The sequence below is a fragment of the Nicotiana attenuata genome, chromosome 10 (assembly GCF_001879085.1).
Source record: "Nicotiana attenuata strain UT chromosome 10, NIATTr2, whole genome shotgun sequence".
NCBI classification, from domain to species: Eukaryota; Viridiplantae; Streptophyta; class Magnoliopsida; order Solanales; family Solanaceae; genus Nicotiana; species Nicotiana attenuata.
Genome location: NC_031998.1, coordinates 31,632,613 through 31,647,366, shown reverse-complemented (window position 1 = coordinate 31,647,366; position 14,754 = coordinate 31,632,613). Strand labels below are relative to the sequence as shown.

Sequence of the window (14,754 nt, the reverse complement as noted above, 5' to 3'; positions counted from 1 at the left end):
GATAAACGGTTGGACTAGAGTTATTATCACGGTTGCTTTCCTTACTAGTCATTTAAAGATGTGTAGACCAACTGAATATTCGGCAATGTCAAGTCTAAAGATGAAAATAGAATACTCCGCCCGCCCGTTCAAATTTAGATGATTTAGTTTGACTTGTCACAAAGTTTAAAAAAACAAAAAGAATACTTTTAAAACATGTGACCCAAAAAGCTTAAGGGGCAAAAGCTTTGTGGGATCATGTCATTTTGTAGCTATAAAAAACTTCTCATTGAGGATAAATAGGGTAAAATAAAAAGTTTAAATTTAAAAAATTTCCAAATATAGAAATGTGTTTCTTTTTTAAACGAACTAATAAAAAAAATATGTCAATCTAAATTAAAATAGAGGGAGTACTTTTTTGCGTTACAGGTCTATGGCAAATAGTAAAACTTTGTATCAGTTGTAACTAGGCATGCTATGTCTGGAACATGAATTTACTGTTTGGACTGTTGGATCAGCTGAAAGGAAAAAAAGAAGAAGATAACTCTAAATATTCTCCCCAATTATCAAAGATAACTCTTCTGTTGAGCTTAGCGTCTCCCGAAAACAACCTTTCTACCCTCCCGAAATAAGAGTAAAGTCTGCGTACACTCTACCTTCCTCAGATCCCACCAGTAGGATTTCAATGGGTGTGGTGTTGTTGTTGTAATTAGCAAAGCTCAGCACTCAGCAGTTTCATGATGAACTTGAATGACATCATTGAAGGAAAAGAAAAAGAATACAAGAGTTGAAATTGGCTTGTAAATCTTTGTAATTCACTTTCTGAACTTTGATTCTACACAACTTTAGTTAAAGAAATCTTCAATTACATAGAAATCAACTTGTAAATCATGTATTTACTTGCTACCCCGTTGTACACACCTTAAGCCCAAGAAGTCACACTAAATCACATTGCAGAATGAATAACAACACTCAAATTGCATTGGCAAATTCCAGCCTCAAAACAAGAAAATCTTGGCTTGTAGCTATGTGTTTTTTTTCATGATGAACAACAACAACAAGAAGAAGCCCAACAACAAGCCCAGTAATTTCCCATAAGTGGGGTCTGGGGAGGGTAAGAGCCTTACCCCTATCTTGGAAGGGCAGAGAGGCCGTCTCCGATAGACCCTCGCCTCGGCTGGAGAACAGATGTTTTTTTTTATGATGAAGCATCACCATTTGCTCTGGACTGAGACTCAGCATCCACTGTTTTACCTTGTTCTCTAAACTTCTTATAAATATCCCCTTTATAAAAGTTGAATGTTCTGAGCACCAAAACCAAAGAAACAATAAACCCCACAAAAGTAGATGCTGCAATTATCAAAAAAGCCAACTTATAACACTCAACTCCAGTGCAAGTCAAGTCTTCCCCTGGCTTCCTAATAATTCCATGAGCTGCCATCTGCTTAATAGCCTCTTTATCATACAAATTCCCAGCCACTTTAACATTGAATATATAAGCTCCAATTGGACTAGCAGCACCACCAAAATTGAGCAATGTTGAGTAATGTTTAAGTCCAAAGATTTCAGATATGATTGCAAATATCAAAGGCCAGAGAGCACCAAAACAGAACCCCATTAGCACGGACGCGACATACAGAGTATTCGTTACACCAAACGCGATTAAAACATGGCCAACACAAGAGAGAAGCAGAACCAATGTGAGCATCAATGGACGCGGAAACTTGTACTTTTCCAAGAAAATCTCAGAGGCGAATCCAGAAGCTACTCGCCCGAGATAACCCCATATACTCACAAGTGACACAAATGTAGTGATGCTTGTTTTAGGATAACCTAAGGCCTTACCAATTTGGCCTAAATTATCCATAGCTGTTAAAAGTCCCCCTGCTCCAAATATTGTAGCAACGAACAAAATCAACATATCTATACTGAGAACTGCTTGTAGTATAGTATAATCCTCACCTCTTTCCGGCGGCTTAAACACGTTCGAAAAGAAAGAAACTTGATCTGTTTGATAATTAGTTGGAACAACAGTTGCTGAAGATTGAAGTGGTGTCTCAATTCCTACAACTTTGACTTGTATAGGGTGACTTGGATTTTGTTTCTTTGCATCCCATAGTTTCAATTCCTCTCTTATAACAAGAACTATAGGAGCAAATAACAAAACAAGAATAATACCCGCAGTTGTCCAATAACCAACACTATTAAACTCAACCCTATTTTGGACGATAATTATAACCATAAGAAAACCAGCTAAACCAAGTGACATAAACAAAAGCTGGTAAAAAATCTTGAGCTCATTTTCTTGTCTAGTAACTTTCATAACCCTAATAACTCTAAGAAAAATACAGGAAACAACAGCAGGAAGCCAAGCAATAAGTAAGATTAAAGATTTCCCATTATTCCCATAAAAAGCATGATATAATTGTGTAAGTATCGCACCACTTAAACCAACAAACCCCTTTAAAAGTCCAATAACAATTCCCCTACTTTCAGGGAAATTCTTGACACAAGTAACTAAAACACCAGTATTTGCAAAAGTCTGAGAATTTGCACCTATAAATATACAAAAACACATCTGCCAAACTTTTGGTTTAGCTAATTTCCCAGTAGTTGCTAACCATACAGAAAAATACCCTGAAAAATTCATAAATGCACCAAGAAGTAGAACAACCCAAGGTGGGGTTACTTCATTAATTAGACCAGAAATAATTCCAACGTTTGCACCTAAGTCTTTGAAAAAACCAAGTAAGTTTAAGGTTGTTTGATCATAACCTAATGATGTCTTCACTTCTTCAGAATAGAGTCCAAATATGTATGTACCGCCTGCTACCGACAAGATCAAAAGTGAAGCAAATACCATAAACCATCGCCCAACAAGCATGTGCATACCAAAATTTTCCATGGTTTTTCACACAACAATGGCCGCTCTAGATTTTTTTTTCTTTTTTTCCAGTGGACTAATTATAAGATATTGTGTTGAAAGTATAGAGAAATAACAAGATCTTGTATCTAGACTAAAGCATGTATAGATTCTTTTAGGTTAACTAAATAGGAGGTTTGGATGTGAGAATTTAAGAGATTAGGAGTACTACATAATTTGGATTCTCTTTCCTTATCCTAATCATTCTTTATATTATGAGGCCTAATCTTTCTTTATATATGTTCACCGTTTAAGTCTTTTTTTTTTCTTCTTTCTTTCTTTTTCCCTATCTTTTCACGTATTATAATTAGCTTTTTCAACTGTATTTTATGACTTGAGTGGATGGTGGGCCTTCTAGCCTTTTGGATAGAATTCACGTGTGATAAATTATTGGTCTGCAAAGTTATGATCTAATCTGATTTAGCAACTAATACTTACTTAAGTTGTTAATGCGAGTGATTGTTTAGATTAAGGCTTCCAACTTTACTGGTGAGTGTTTTATAAAATAGAATTCTCTTAATTTATTCCGAGTCTTTGTCAACCGAATTAAAATAGGAATTTTTACATCCTATAAAAAACCTTAGTACCCTATTTATTTTAAATAAATACCATTTTAAAATATTACATCCTATAGAAACCTTTTATACTTTATAGCCAAATATCTAATTATAGTTGCATCCTACATTTAAGGCACCATATATGTTAAATAATATTTTTCTCTCTCCTTTTTAGTCTTTTCGCTCACATAATCACCGTAAAATTGACTAACCACGTTCTCTCTCTCTTTTTGCATACACTTTACTCTTTCTCCCTCAACCCACGATTCATACCTCTTCTCCCACCCATATTCTCTAGTTCTCCTCCATTATCACTCCATTACAATCGCTTAGGGTAAGTTTAATTCGTTGATTTTGATAGACGAAGAGCAATTGGTTCAACTGTAGCGGCTCGATTCTGCATGGCAGTGGTCGTCGAAGTAGGGTTCACAGCTTTTGCGTAATTCATGGCTTCGTTTGTGGGATTTGAGGGCTGGGGATTGTTTGTAGTTGTTGTAGGAGGTTGGGCAGATGTGTTAGGGGGATGACCAGCCGGAATTAATGGCTGGCCGCCGGCCGGCGAAGCCATAAGGCTGTTTCTCTCTCTAGATCGCCCAAATCGCCTATTTGTATTCAATTGTATTCGAATGTATATTTCAGCTGTATTCACATGTATTCAGCAGCATTCATTTATATATTTTAGATGTGTTAAAAGTTATGCGTATTCTCTTGTATTCAGTTTTAATCAGTTGTATTTAACTATTTTATTCAGCAGTAGTTAGTTGTATTCAAGTGTTTTATACAACTGTATTCAGTTGTAGTTAGTTATATTCAACTATTTTATTCAGCAGAAGTTAGTTGTATTTTGTTGCATTCAAGAGTTTTATTCAGCTGTATTCAGTTGTATTTTGTTGTATTCAACTGTATACAGTTCTACTCAACTGTATTATTCATATGTATTTCTCTTTATTCAGCTATAATCTTTATTATGTATCTTTCAAATACAGATTAATGAGGGATCGTTTTAGTTCGTTGAGTTAATTTAGGAGAATATCATGTGATTTGATTTCCTTCCGTTTTTAACCAGTTTAACCTTCCAGATTTTGTGCAGATACGTTACTGTATTTAACGTTAATGCCGCTTGAATACAGCTAAATACATGTCAAACTTAGCTGGATTTCCACTTTTTACGCCTATTTTTTTGGTTGTATCAAAGAATACAACAGCTTAAATACATGAAATACATTGTATAAAAACACAAAAGGTATCTATAACACGTAATTTAGCAAAGGGTATCTATAAATGGCTAATTAGACCTAAAAGATGGTGCTTTATGAAAAATTCTCATTAAAATATCTACAAACTTAGTGATTGTAATTAGGGGTGGCAATTTGAGCCCAAACCCATCTAATCCGCCCAACCCGTCCAAAAATTAATGGGTTGGGTTACAAATATTTTAGCTCATGGGTCAATTTGGGATGAGCCCAAGTTAACCCATTATATTTATAACCCATTCTAACCCATTTAGCAGCCCAAATACAACCTATAAAACTCACCCAAAACAAAAGGTATCTCAACCCAATTTATATAGTAGAAATTTATTTAGTTGCCCCAATTTTTTTTGTTGGTATTTTCAATTTTATGTTCTTTTGTTTTTCTGCACCATCCACCCACTCTCCCCACCCCCCTCCCCAGCAAAACCTCCCTCCCCTAAAAAAAATTTTTTACGTTTTGTTTTTTTATTTTAAATTTTCTGTTTTTTTTCCTGCACCACCAACCCCTACCCCCCCCCCCCCCTCAAAAAAGAAATTTTTACTTTTTTTTTTGTATTTTTAATTTTCTATTTTTTCGTTTTTCTGCACCACCCACTCACCCTCCCCCCACTCCACCCCTACCATCACCCCAAATTTTTTTTTCAACTTGCACATTTTTAGGTAAAAGGTTTTTTTTCTTATGCAAGATGAGCATGATTCTAAAACTTGGGTCAAGCTGGGCGGGTTGGGTTATGACCCATAGTTTAGCTCATCTTGACCCAGCCCATCTTAGCCCAAGTACACTTTGGGCTGGGTTGGGCAATGACCCATTTATTGACCTAACCCATCTTGACCCGCCCAAATTCAGCTCAACACACCCATTTGCAACCCTAGTTGTAATTTACTTTCACCCCCTCCCCAAACCCCCTTCACCCAATCTTTCCATTGTAGTGGAACTAACTTGAACTCATGGTCGGGAATAGTGGTGGCAAAATGAATTAAGAAAATAGTTATCCATTTATATTATCTACTAAAAAATGAGCTGGGGATAATGAACTTTTTAAAGATTGGTCAAATATGGATAAGATTCACATTATTCACTTAAAAAATAAATAACCAATGAGTTTAATTTTAACATTTGCAAAGATTCAAATTGGGGGTTCCTCAAGTTTGGGAGACTAAGAATTCTCCCGAAAATGATCCTATTCAAGAAATCATGGATAATATGAATATCCATATTATTAGCCAATTAACCCATTTCTATTCGTATTAAATACGGATCGAGCCAAATACTTTATTTATTTTATATTGATCGTTTTCAACACGTTCATATCCGATCCGACCTGCCTACTTATCATCCCTAGTGGGGATTATTAGTGATGATTGATTAAACGAAAATTGAAAAGGTCAGTTCTTGAAAATAGAGCTACATGCATGAATAATGGGAAGTTGGTGACAAAAATTACCGCAATGACGTGGTAACAATAGTTTGAGAATAGTCACGAGTGCACAAATACAAGCACATTAATTAATTAATTAATTAATATTTCCTCACTGACACCATAACGTATGTATAATGTGTCCTGTATCAGTCAACAATCCCATGAAATGTAAACCAAAGACGCCTTAAATGGCGTGCCAAGTGCTGGAGTGTAGTAACATACCAAAGGCGGTGCTTACTTTGTTGAGTGTCACACAAATGATGGCTAACATTACCACCACATATTGACAAAAACACAAAGAACAGAGATGAAATCGAGCTCGAATGAGCTCTAATGGCGGAAGAACGAGTAGCTCGAATGAGAGGGGAGAGATATCTGAGAAGCTTCGAGTAACACAATTTTGGAGAATGAAAAACTCAACTATCAGAGAATGTCCATACAGCCTTTATGTACATATGTCCCACTCACTTGACAGCTGGCAACAGCTGTGCATTAACTAACAGCAGCTAATTAACTAACAATCAGCTAAGCAACTAAATAACTGCCAACTAAGCTAATTAAGAGGGAAAAAGGATAAATACAATGTAATATGTAACTAATAGCTAATAATCTCAATACCCCCCTCAAGTTGGAGGGGAGGAATCCACTGCCAACTTGTTGAGCAGATGTGAATGTTTGATGCCAGTTAAGGACTTGGTGAAGATGTCTGCGAGCTGCTCATTGGTGGAAACATGGTGTAAAGAATCAAGCCCTCTTGCAACTTGGTTCTGACAAAGTGGCAATCAACTTCTATGTGTTTTGTGCGCTCATGAAACACTGGATTCCTGGCTATTTGTAAGGCTGCTTGGCTGTCACAAAATACTGGAATAGGAAGATTCACAGGTACAGTCAGCTCCTCGAGCAGTGTAACCAACCAAACTAGCTCACCCACAACCTGTCTAGCTGCTCGATATTCTGCTTCAGCTGAAGACAAAGAAATGGTGGACTGCTTCTTTGATTTCCAGCTGATGGGACTATTGCCAAGTAACACAATGTAACCACTGACTGATTTTCTAGTTTCAGGACATGCTGCCCAATCTGAGTCACAAAAAGCTTTTACTCCATAATCCTTGCTGTTAGAAAAGAAAATTCCCAGGCTTGGATCACCCTTTAGATACCTCAAGACATGGTAGGCAGCTTTCAGATGACTCTCTCTTGGTGATTGCATGTATTGACTAAGGTGCTGGACACTGAAGGATATATCAAGCCTTGTATTTGTCAAGAAATTTAGCTTACCTACTAATTTTCTGTAGTTGGAAGGATCAGCTAACAAAGGACTTTCATCCGCCTTTAGCTTTGTGGAGGGATCAAGAGGTGATGATAGGCTGGAATATTGGGTACATTCAAACTCTTTCAGTAAATCCATAGTGAATTTTCTTTGAGATATCAACACTCCATCTCCTTTATAAAGCACTTCCATTCCCAGGAAGTAATGTAGCCTCCCTAAGTCTTTTATCTTGAAAGTTTCATGCAGAAAACTTTTCAGAGAATCAATCTCTTCTTGATGGGTTCCTGTTACAATAATATCATCTACATATACAGCTACAAAAAACCACTAAAGATCCTTTCTTTTTGTGAAACAAGGAGTAATCTAATAGGGAGTGTGTGTATCCTTTGGAACATAAGGCTTCAGCTAACTTCTCATACCATTGCCTACTTGCTTGTTTGAGACCATATAGGGACTTGTTTAACTTGCATACTAAACCTGGTTTGTCAACTGCTAGGCCCTGAGGTATTTGCATGTACACTTCCTCATGGAGATCTCCATGAAGGAAGGCATTGTTGACATCTAACTGGAACATCTGCCAACCTTTCTTTACAGCAGTTCCTATTAGTGCTCTCACAGTTGTCATTTTCACAACAGGTGAGAATGTTTCTGTGTAATCTAACCCTGCTTTCTATGTGTACCCTTTTACTACTGGCCTAGCATTGAACCTCTCAATACTACCATCAGACTTGTATTTTATTTTATACACCCATTTACACCCTATTGCATTTTTACCAACTGGTAATGGCACTAGACTCCATGTATTATTGGCTATTAAGGCTTCAAACTCTTGATTCATGGCTGACTGCCATGCAGGGCTCACAACTGCCTCTTCAAAAGAAACAGGTTCACATTCATGTAAAATGTTTATTACCAATTGTTGACTATCAGAATTTAACATATTAAGAGAAATATAATGTGCATTAGGTATATAAGTGGTAAAAGAAAGAGAGGAATTACTGTCATTTGAGAGATCAGACTGTGGCAAGGGCTGATTCTGCAAGTCATGCAGTTTAGGAAGAGAATAGTTGTAGTCTTTTAGGTACGTGGGAATTTTGTGAGTTCTAGAAGGTCTAGTTTGTGTGTGGCCCAAAGAAGGTTCTTGTTGGTTTACAGGACTTGGACTATTTTCATTAGGTGGAAATCCTCGGTGCTCATTATTAGGTAACATATTTTCACTATGATTGGACTCTGTGGACTGTGTTCATTTAGAGCTGGATTGTGGTGACAACTGCCTATGTGAAGGTTCATGTGACACTAGATTATGATGTTGACTTGATGGAATTGAATCTGCTCCTCTGGGGGTAAAGAAATCTAAAGCCAAGTCTGTTTTCACTTGAGGAAATGAGGGAAAAACTTTGTTTGACTTAGAAAGCAAAGTGAAAGGAAAAACATCCACATGGAAAACTACATCTCTTGAAACATGGATCCTTTTTGTGACCAAATTTAACACTTTGTAGCCCTTTGTCCCAAAGGGGTACCCCACAAATACATGAGGCAGAGTTCTAGCTTCAAATGTGTCTCTATGAGTCTTAAGTGTAGTAGGGAAACACAGACACCCAAAACTCTTGAGATGTGAATAAGAGGGCTTTTTCTTGTAGAGTAGTTCAAAAGGGCATTTGCCTTTGAGATAAGATGAAGGCAGTCTATTTATTATGTAAGTGGAGGTAAGAATACATTCTTCCCAATACTGCAAGGGCAGCTTTGATTGATACAGTAGTGCCCTTGCTGTTTCCAGTAGGTACTTATGTTTTCTCTCTACCACCCCATTTTGTTGGGGTGTGTATGGACAGGTTCTTTGATGAATGACTCCCAAGGATTGAAAGAAGGAGGTAGTTTCCAAATTAATGAATTCACTCCCATTGTCTGTCCTTATGGTTTTGACAGAGGTGTTAAACTGGTTTTCACCATGGCAAAGAAAGCTTTTATAGTATGTAGGGTATTGCTCTTGCAACTCAACATATGAGTCCATGTACACCTGTTGTAGTCATCTACAAAGGTGATGAAATATTTGTGTCTATCATGGGTTGCAATATGATATGGCCCCCATAAATCAACATGTAGCATTTCAAAGATTTCAGTTGTGATGGTAGTTCTTTCAGGAAAAGGCAATCTACTTTGTCTGGCCATTGGGCATATAGGGCAAAGGAAGGGTTGAGTGGGTGCAAATTTAATTGGTATTTCATTAATCCCCTTCCTTGGCAAATGCATGTCCTAGTCTATTGTGCCACAAAAATTCAACCATGTTTGCATCAGATGTAGATGTAAAAGTAGAGATAGAAGCAGATGTATTTGACACAGGAATATTTTCTTTACTACTTGAAAATGAAGTATTAAGACTGGAGTGCTTATGTAAGTGAACACACTCCTTATTACAAGCATGATATGGGATAGGTAAACTAGATATAATGGAAGGAACAAGATGTGAATGAGAGTGTGCATTATTCTTATCTGGTACACTAGATGGAGTTTGAGTAGGAGTTAGAGTAGATGACACACTCTTGCAGAGTTCTGAAATGTGATAGTATAGGCCATCAGAAGCCTTACCAATCTCCAGAGGCCTCTTAAGTGAATGGGCCTGCAGAAGGATACATGAAAATTTGGTAAAGATAACAAAGTAATCAAACTGAATTGTCAAGCAATGGATAGATATTAGGTTGAATTTAAAACTAGGTACAAAAAGAACTCTTTTGAGGGTGAATTTAGGACTCAAAATTATATCACCTACTAGTGTTACCTTTACTTTATATCCATTAGGCAGTGTTACTAGAAAGGGATACACTAAGGTTTTGACATTAGTTAGAATGGATTTGTTGTATGTCATTTGATTTGTGGCCCCGGAATCTAGTATCCAAGAGTCAACATTTGGCTTAAAACATTCATATGAAGGAACACTAGAATCAGAAAAAGTAGAACAAGCTGAAATACTTGCAAAATTTACTGCTCCTGCCTTCATTTCAGAATTGTCTTCTGTGGTTCCAGTCTGAAAATTCTCCAAAATACTGATTAGCTGATTGTATTGTTCTTTAGTCAAGTTCTTCATCACTCGACCTTCTTCTTGAGTCTGTGGCCTTTCCCTATCTCTCATGCCTGTGACCCTGTTACCATAATCTCTAAAGACATTTGCAGCTACTCGCTTCCCCTTATTGAACTTAGGGTCTTGTGGTTAACCATGGAGTTTGTAGCATCTATCTTTGGTGTGCCCCGGCTTCTTACAATAATCACAAGCTGGTCGTGGCCTATTTGTAGGGTAATTTCCTCTGAAGCCATTACCTCCAGTCCCACTTGACTGGTTATAGTTTGAATAGGAACTGCCTCCAGATCCATTTCCCTGTTGACCATAAGTTGTTCTAAAATTGTTGCTTGCTGCCCTGTTCACGCTCAAGGCACTAGAGTCAATCATCAAATGATTGTTTGGATTCATCTCCCTTTGTTTCTCCTCCTGAATGAGAATTGCAAACGCTTGTGCTAAGGAAGGTAAGGGGTTCATCATTAGAATGCTTCCCCTAACTACAGTATAAGCTTCATTTAATCCCATCAAAAACTGAATCAACCTCCTGTCTTGTTCAGCCTTGTGCATGCTTGCCTTGGCACCACATGTGCAGTGGCATTTACATTGAGCATGGGCATTCAGGGTATTCAACTCTTTCCATAGCTTCTTCATCTTAGTGTAGTATCCAGTAATGTTAAGTGTTCCTTGACTCAAATCGTTGATTTCTTTCTGCAGCTGATATAGCTTCGCCCCATTAGTTTGATCATATCTGTCCTCTAACTCCTCCCATAGCTCTTTTGCATCATTCACATACTGTAAGCTATCTGCTAAATCCTTTGATAGAGAATTCAAAATCCACGAAGTCACTACATTGTCACATCTTTCCCATTGGTCAAATGTAGGATCCTTTGAGTCTGGTTTCCCACATTTGCCATTTATGAAACCTATTTTATTCTTTACAGAAAGAGCCCTAAGCACTCCATGCCTCCATGATCTGTACCCGGATCCATCAAAAATTACTGGTACAAGCATAGAACCTACGTTCTCAGATGGATGCATGTAAAGTGGATTGGTTGAATCGAGCAACGGATTGGTAGAATTCGAAGTGTTCTCTTCAATCACCATAACTTTTGGTCGAAGTGTGTGTACAGAAAAGCCTCAATTCCTGAAATTCAACACCGATTTCAACTTTAGGGTTAACTTTCGATCTTAATTGAAGCAGTAGTGAAAACAGATCTTCCCGGAACAAAGGAGAAAACAAAATTGAGCTAAGGATTAGACCGTGTGCTCTGATACCATGACAAAAACACAAAGAACAGAGATGAAATCGAGCTCGAATGAGCTCTAATGGCGGAAAAACGAGTAGCTCGAATGAGAGGGGAGAGATATCTGAGAAGCTTCGAGTAACACAATTTTGGAGAATGGAAAACTCAACTATCAGAGAATGTCCATACAGCCTTTATGTACATATGTCCCACTCACTTGACAGCTGGCAACAACTGTGCACTAACTAACAGCAGCTAATTAACTAACAATCAGCTAAGCAACTAAATAATTGCCAACTAAGCTAATTAAGAGAGAAAAAAGGATAAATACAATGTAATATGTAATAATAGCTAATAATCTCAATACATATATCGTAGTGAGTCGTTTGATCAGACAAAGAATTCACAAAATCACATACCAAAGATAATGGCCAAACCAAAACCACACGGAACACATGGGAAGATCTTGTGCAAAGGTTACTGATACGTGCGCTCAGAAGTTTTTGCCTAGATATTTTACTTATATTAAATTTTTTATTAAATATATAAAAATATTTAGCTCAAAATTAATTATTAATCTGATTATTATGTATATTAACTTGAGATCTTTATAGGAAATCATAAACTTAAAATTTTGAATTCGGCTCAGACCTTACATGGACAGGTTTAGTAAGGAAGAGAGGAGGCTATGAACCATCGGCTCGGAGGTGGCAAATAAGCAATCTTTACACGAATAGCCGATCATATTCATTGTTTATTATTTATAGCCATATACATAGTTTATACATAAATTATGCATATATTATACCTCTGTACGACTATTTTTAGTTTAAACGGCTGGGTGGGCGACTATTTGGGTTAATTCAATACTCTCTCCGTCTCATTTTACATGATGCATTTTAGTAAGTACGAAATTTAAAAGAACTTAAAATTTGTAATTTAAAATAAAACATAAATACACAGGTAACTATAAATAAGCTCATTCAGAATGATATTGACACTTTGACAGATTAAAAAGAAAAGTGCTCATATATAAATAGAAACAGAAAAAAATTGTGCTAGGTCATTAAAACAAATCAAGCCAATAAATATGTTATGATCGGATCTGGCTAAGTTTTATAGGGTTAAGATTAGATGAATCAGAATAGGTTTCTCTCAATTTTTGTTTACTTTACGAAAGGTAAAAAAAGTAAAGACTAATGAGTCTTCCTTAAATTATTTGTTTAAGTTGTTTAAATTTATAAAAAAAAAGATTTAAACATTAAATTTTAATTTTATTTGTTTGAGTTTGTACTACATTGTACCCATTAGCTTATATTTTATCCGTTTCCGTCCTTAAGTTTAATAAATCATTTCAAGTCCAACGCCTTTAATTAAGCCAATAATCTGATCATAATCTAACTCGATAAAACTGAACTGAGTTGATTCACAAGTCGATCTGTGTCAAATAAATATTATGCATTCATTTGCTTGGTATAAATATAAGGTGTAGTAGGTTTTTATCATCTATGTAACTTTTTTAAATGAACCCGCAATACCAAGTTGGTCCTCTTTAGAGATTAGTCTGCTCTGGGCTCCTAGAATAAGAGATTTGAGATTAGGGGCAGATCTAATGCAAAGATTGCAGGTTTACGTAAATTTAGTAATTTTGTTAAAACTATGTATTTATATTAAAAATTTATTAAATATATAAGAATTTCCAGCCTGAAATTCAATTCACTAGTTTAGATATTATTGTATTAACTAAAGATCGCGTTAAAGACCCATAAACTTAAAATTCTGTTGAGACTCTGAGCTTGGTTCCGGATTCTTAATCGTAATGGAACTTAGTCACGAGCAGCTAGAGAGCCGGCGACTGAAGAAAGAAAAAAACCCAATAAATGTTCATGTCCAAAATTGAAAAAATGTTGATCTTTCACATTATTGACAAGATGTTACGGTAAGGGCAATGATGCAAACAAGAATAGTCTCAGCTTGCGTGACATGTACTGACAACCTAAAGAGTTGTACCTAGCCGTTAGAAGTTAGTTATAGGCGGGTAAGTTGAAAGTTGTTAAGTGAACAGTTTAGTCCTATAGGTTTCTTATAGCAAGTTGGGTAAATTTTAATTAGGTCCATAGATTTAACTTAATTTGACACTTATAGTCCCTGTCAGAAGTAGTTATAGGTTTTTGTTTTGTAGTGAGTAGTGGAGCCTATATGTAATGCTCAATGAGCTGCAGATGGCTAATAATTGAAAACCCTTTTGTTTTACCCTAATTTCTCTTCTTAGCTTCTTTTTCTTTTTCTGTACTGTTACATTGTCGTCATCGACATCAGTGGTATCAGAGCATCTTCTGGGCTCTGTGAGAAACCATGGCTGGAGAATCTACTGAGGTCATGGAGATGTTACACAAGATGGCTGCAGATATGTCTAGCTTCACAGCCGTCAAGACCAGCTTGAAGCTTTTCAAGCGCAGACCTGCAAAAATCAGGAAGAAGTTGTCAACGACTTGAGAGAAATGCTTAATGAGGTTATACATGACAGCAGAAGACCTGAATGAGGCAAAGACATAGATCCACGAGGAGGTGAGTTGTATTCTCCTAGTGATTTTCCTCTCAGTATAGGAGAAATGGCAACTCCCAACTCTATGGGAGGAACTTGCTCAGTTTCTTCAAGTATTTCCCTCCCTAGCAGTACTCCGACTTCAAACCTTGCACCCCCTGCTCGAAATATTGTAGCGGGAGTAAATTGGACTTCCCCTGGACCTTCGAACCAAACTCAGCTGAATCCTAGCTTACAGAACCCCAACACAGTCATAAGAACACAGCCTGCTATGATGAGCACACAAGGACCCTCAGGTCCCTACTCTCCTCAACCCAGAAACCAGCCAGCTCCATCTCATCTTCCACCTGAAGCCCACAGAAATCATTATACCCAACCTTATCAGTATGCTAACACCCCTAATCGAGTTCAATACCCTTACAACCCCTATAATCAACCATCGCACTACCCTTTAGCCTACCAAGTACCCAACACTCATGTAACCCTACCTATATACCACCAAATTCCTTATGA

The 14,754-nt window shown here is 36.9% G+C and overlaps 3 protein-coding genes across 3 annotated transcripts; all 3 read right to left on the bottom strand.

Moving 5' to 3' along the window:
• On the bottom strand, nucleotides 773-3,121 carry LOC109233245. Its single transcript, XM_019399051.1, has one exon. It carries the CDS (start codon nucleotides 2,882-2,884, stop codon nucleotides 1,178-1,180), a length of 1,707 nt encoding a protein of 568 aa, XP_019254596.1. The 5' UTR covers nucleotides 2,885-3,121; the 3' UTR covers nucleotides 773-1,177.
• LOC109233689 (uncharacterized mitochondrial protein AtMg00810-like) lies at nucleotides 6,819-8,025 on the bottom strand. The gene is made up of 2 exons (XM_019399559.1): nucleotides 7,830-8,025; nucleotides 6,819-7,684 (listed from the first exon to the last, which is right to left on the bottom strand). The coding sequence occupies exons 1-2, from the start codon at nucleotides 8,023-8,025 to the stop codon at nucleotides 6,819-6,821; spliced, it is 1,062 nt and encodes a 353-aa protein (XP_019255104.1).
• Nucleotides 10,606-11,556, bottom strand: LOC109233688. The gene has a single exon (XM_019399558.1). The coding sequence runs from the start codon at nucleotides 11,554-11,556 to the stop codon at nucleotides 10,606-10,608; it is 951 nt and encodes a 316-aa protein (XP_019255103.1).

What these genes read in the sequence shown, in the direction of transcription:
- LOC109233245 (XM_019399051.1), bottom strand. Translation starts at nt 2,884, where the DNA reads ATGGAAAATTTTGGTATGCACATGCTTGTTGGGCGATGGTTTATGGTA.
- LOC109233689 (XM_019399559.1), bottom strand. Translation starts at nt 8,025, where the DNA reads ATGACAACTGTGAGAGCACTAATAGGAACTGCTGTAAAGAAAGGTTGG. An exon ending in ATATGGTCTCAAACAAGCAA is followed by an intron (nt 7,685 to 7,829) that starts GTAGGCAATGGT and finishes TTATTGTAACAG; the next exon opens with GAACCCATCAAGAAGAGATT.
- LOC109233688 (XM_019399558.1), bottom strand. Translation starts at nt 11,556, where the DNA reads ATGGTGATTGAAGAGAACACTTCGAATTCTACCAATCCGTTGCTCGAT.